This window comes from Trachymyrmex septentrionalis, unplaced genomic scaffold (genome assembly GCF_001594115.1).
Source record: "Trachymyrmex septentrionalis isolate Tsep2-gDNA-1 unplaced genomic scaffold, Tsep1.0 scaffold31, whole genome shotgun sequence".
NCBI classification, from domain to species: Eukaryota; Metazoa; Arthropoda; class Insecta; order Hymenoptera; family Formicidae; genus Trachymyrmex; species Trachymyrmex septentrionalis.
Window position 1 is genome coordinate 821,480 of NW_017305474.1, and position 3,922 is coordinate 825,401.

A 3,922-nucleotide genomic window follows, 5' to 3' on the forward strand; every position below is an offset into this window, starting at 1 on the left:
TAAGAATTAGAAAAAGATGAACGAGTATATGTAAATTAACAAGTATTTGTTAATAGATTAAAAAGTAAATTAATTAAAGAATTAGGAATAAAATAAACGGAGATAAAAAAAGTTCATTTACATTCATAAAAATGGGAATTAGGTAATATTAGGCTGTAATATATTAACTGTAGATAAAGAGATTGACAGAAACATAAGGTATTCGTAAAACAGACTTTTATTAAATAAATATCGACGTCGTAGTTAATCAGATCGAGAATTATACAGTTATTATACAGTTTCGGCGGTACGCTCGCCTCGAAGAAAAAAAAAGGAAGGAAATTAATGTACAAACGATTTGCTATGTGCAACGCACACGTGTTCATGCAATGTCTACACGTGAAAAATCACACGTACTGTCAAACGCATCGCAATCGTTGCTCCTCAAGACCGATCGTCTGCTGTGCCGCAGAATTCTTAAGGAACAGTCGTTGCAATCATCAATTCGATTAATATCGTAAAAATATTCCAGTGATATTGCACTATCGTCACGTTAAGGTATCAATGATCGCGACTGGATCGATCGACTTTCATTTCCAAGCGCTTACTCATCCTTCCTTTTCTCGTTGTATCACGAACAATTCATTGGTCCTGTCGGACGGAACGATGGACGGACAGTAATAATTCCCGGTCGGGAAATTCAATACATGGAAAGAGTGATTTTGTTGAAGTATATAAAAATTTAGCTAAATCTGAAAATAATTTTGTTGGTCATCCAAATAATTATGTAAGAAACTCGAGCATGATGACGAATGATGTAAAAAATGTTGATATTCTAGCAGCCAGCTTGAGCGTTCTATGTAATTATTTTTAAGATCTAACAAAATTATTTTCAGATCTATTTAGTTAAATTTTTAAAACGTTCTTTCTGTGTAATGAAAGTCATCCAAGCCCGTGACTATCTTTAAATACATATTTATACATAATAAATACAATTTTCTTACGAATTACTATTTATTTTCGCGATTTAACCGTTAACAAAATTTTTAAAAAAATTTCTTTTAATTTTCCGTTCTAATATAATCTTTGATTTTTTACAGAAATGTTTCCGCAATGTTAGAAGGCGTATAACAATCTTCTTCGAGTATAACGTAAGACACAGCATATCACAATGTTTCGTATCAAGAGGAATTCGATATCGCTTGCGTCGCGAAAAAAAAAACGGAACGATAAATACCCCAAGTGATTCCGTTTCATTATTCGTTGAGCTAAACGCCAGGGACCGTTTCGAAATAAGAAATTTCCACTCGGAGATCGTTCGTACCGTGGAGAACGATTCGTTCCACGATGATGAGAATGACAGGACGCGTTTTCGCGCGCGGAAGAAAAAGCGGCTGCGCTTTGCCGATTCTAATCAGTCTTGCCGGGACATTAAACCTTTACTTCTTTCGTCACCTTTGAGTCGATTAATACCTGCCCGCGTGAAGCAAGAGACCGTGATCAGTTAATCTTATTATTTCATTGGTTGCAATCAATGAAACATAATTGTTCTTCTGGAGTCTTCGAAAGCGGACAATGAAAGAACGAAATTAGAATAATGCAAAAAATTTCCCTGAGCTAAAAACGTCGGTTGGACGTGTTGAAAATCTATCGAAGAGAAAATACATCACTCGGAACTTTAATTTCTCGGGGAGAGAACATTAACACGTTCCATGCCAAGTGTATCACCGATGATATACGTTGAACTTTCCATTCCGAGTGTTCTACGAATAGTATGTGATGGCTACTATATTGTATATATGCGTAGCTGCTCTGTGCGCGGGGGTAGTTCGGCACAGAACGTGTTAATGATGATTTTTTTTTTTCGATAACGACTTGTCCATTTTACTGACTCCGTTAGCGTCGCAACACAATTTAATACTTTTCGCATGAACGGTCTACGAAGTCAAGCGATAATGAGCAGTCCGGATTACATCGATCACTTGATAAAAAAGTGGCCGACAGAAAACGCGGGTATCGAGACGAAGGTGAAAAATATGATGACGACAATATTGGACACGTCGAGAACGTTTGGGGATCCGCAACTTTCCCTAGTTGAGGAATTGTAGAAAGTCGGACGTCCCTGTTTCTGCAAGCGACGCCACTTAAATTCGAATTACGGTTTCGACACGAGCATCAGCATCGATGTAATAGACTCCTCGCTGTGAGCAAAGAACGTGAACGTTTCTCGCACGCGTCATGTCTCGCACTGAGATGCTTCAACATTTATCCCGAGATTCGGACGAATCCAGACGTGTCTTGAGATCTTCAAATAAGAGAGATCTGTTACTTGAACAATCCTCAAGTAAGAGATTGGATATCGTTTAGACAACTTCTGATGAAATGCATAAGATAAAAAGAGATGGATATCTTATTTTATGCATATTCTATCTCATTTTATCTTAAGCAGGTTCTGAAAAATGGCTCAAAAATGGATCAAACGCGTGGTATCCAATCTCTTAAGGATTGCTGGACGTGTCCGGTCGAGCTGCTAATTTTAATTACAGAGCCGCTAGTCTAAGATTAGTCCCAGATGCTCGTTCATAAATCGCAATCGTGCGATTGGCAAATGGCATTATTTATAATGACTGTAACAAAGTAGAAGATGTCGGGAATGCTATCCCATTCGTCACGAGATTGAACGGTTTTTAGAAAGATAAGTATACCTAAATTCACTTTCTTTTCGCAATTATCTCTTCGTTCCGTTAACGTTTCTTTTATGCGGAATGGCTGATTCGCAGGAATCAGGAGTCAAAGTCTATGTGAGTCGCGATCACTCGGCTTAACGCAGCGAGGCCATCGCGCTGCGTCACTTTCGTCAAAACAAGCCGAACATCTTCTTCGTCGATCCAGTGCTCCTCTTCTTCCTGGCCGGCGCCGACATATCTGAATTCTCGTTCGTGGCGACAATCTGCGAGGTCGGAGTTAGTTTACTTCGCACGTGCTCATCCAGAAGCGCCTGCATGTCCATCTGCCATTGTTCCAGCTGCTGACTGAGTTCAATCTTCTGCTTGATCGCCTCTTTCAGCTGACTGTCCGCCTGTAAGATGTCTATCCGTGTCCTAGCCAGCTCCACCTCCACCCTATTCTGTCGGGCCACTGCCTGATCTCGCACCTTGTAAGCCTTCGCTACGATCTCGTCCTTCGTCAGCTCGGAATGCTCGATGTCGCATCTCGCCCTATCACGTTCCTCCTTGGCACCGCGCAGTTCAGCCTCGCAGACACTCAACTTGCTCGTCAGCTCCAGGATAGTATCGCCGCGTCGCTTCAGTTCCTCCTCCTGTATCCTGCACTGCTCCCGAGAGCTCTCCAGTTCTTCCCGTACCCTGTGAAGTTCCACCGCCAATCCTAATTCTCCTGGTGCTCCTCTGCCTGACAGCGCGAGATTATAGACTTCTTCGACCAGCTCTATCAGCGCACCCGGACAATTTGTCTACGAAGAAAATAATTGATAGAATGATAGATAGTATACTATACGTAATCATAATATACAGCTTAACAAAATGTTCCGTTTTGTATTTATTACATAATCATTAGTCTATATTTATATACAAAAACACAAACTTTGGGAGTGTTGATCTTATTATAAATACTAGACAAAATAATAATGGACGTTCAAATAACCTTCAGATTTAATACAAATTTTTAAGGCACTTCGGGACATGGCCGCTAATTTTTTTCATGAATTCTATCAGGTAATCAATAGAGTGAACTTTATAGTAGTTCATTAATCGATGAAATTTTTTTGATACAATCTTTTTATATTTAATAATATATAACCAATATTCCACAGTTTGCTCTTTTTTTAATACACGTTATTATCTAAGTAACAAAGTTTATATATTATTTTGATAAGTTTATTTATTAGTTTAAAACGATCTCTTTAACGTTAGCCTGACAACAA

The 3,922-nt window shown here is 39.0% G+C and overlaps 1 protein-coding gene across 4 annotated transcripts in view; it reads right to left on the minus strand.

Annotated features, from left to right (window-relative positions):
- Positions 1 to 1,047: 1,047 nt before the first annotated feature.
- Positions 1,048 to 3,922, minus strand: part of LOC108749730 (bicaudal D-related protein homolog) — a 37,121-nt gene continuing 34,246 nt past the window's right edge. For all 4 annotated transcript variants that reach the window (XM_018488656.1, XM_018488654.1, XM_018488657.1 and 1 more), the window contains exon 6: positions 1,048 to 3,451. In XM_018488656.1, coding sequence (XP_018344158.1) covers positions 2,837 to 3,451 — 615 coding nt within the window. In that variant the 3' untranslated portion in view covers positions 1,048 to 2,836. The remainder of the gene's footprint in view (positions 3,452 to 3,922) is intronic.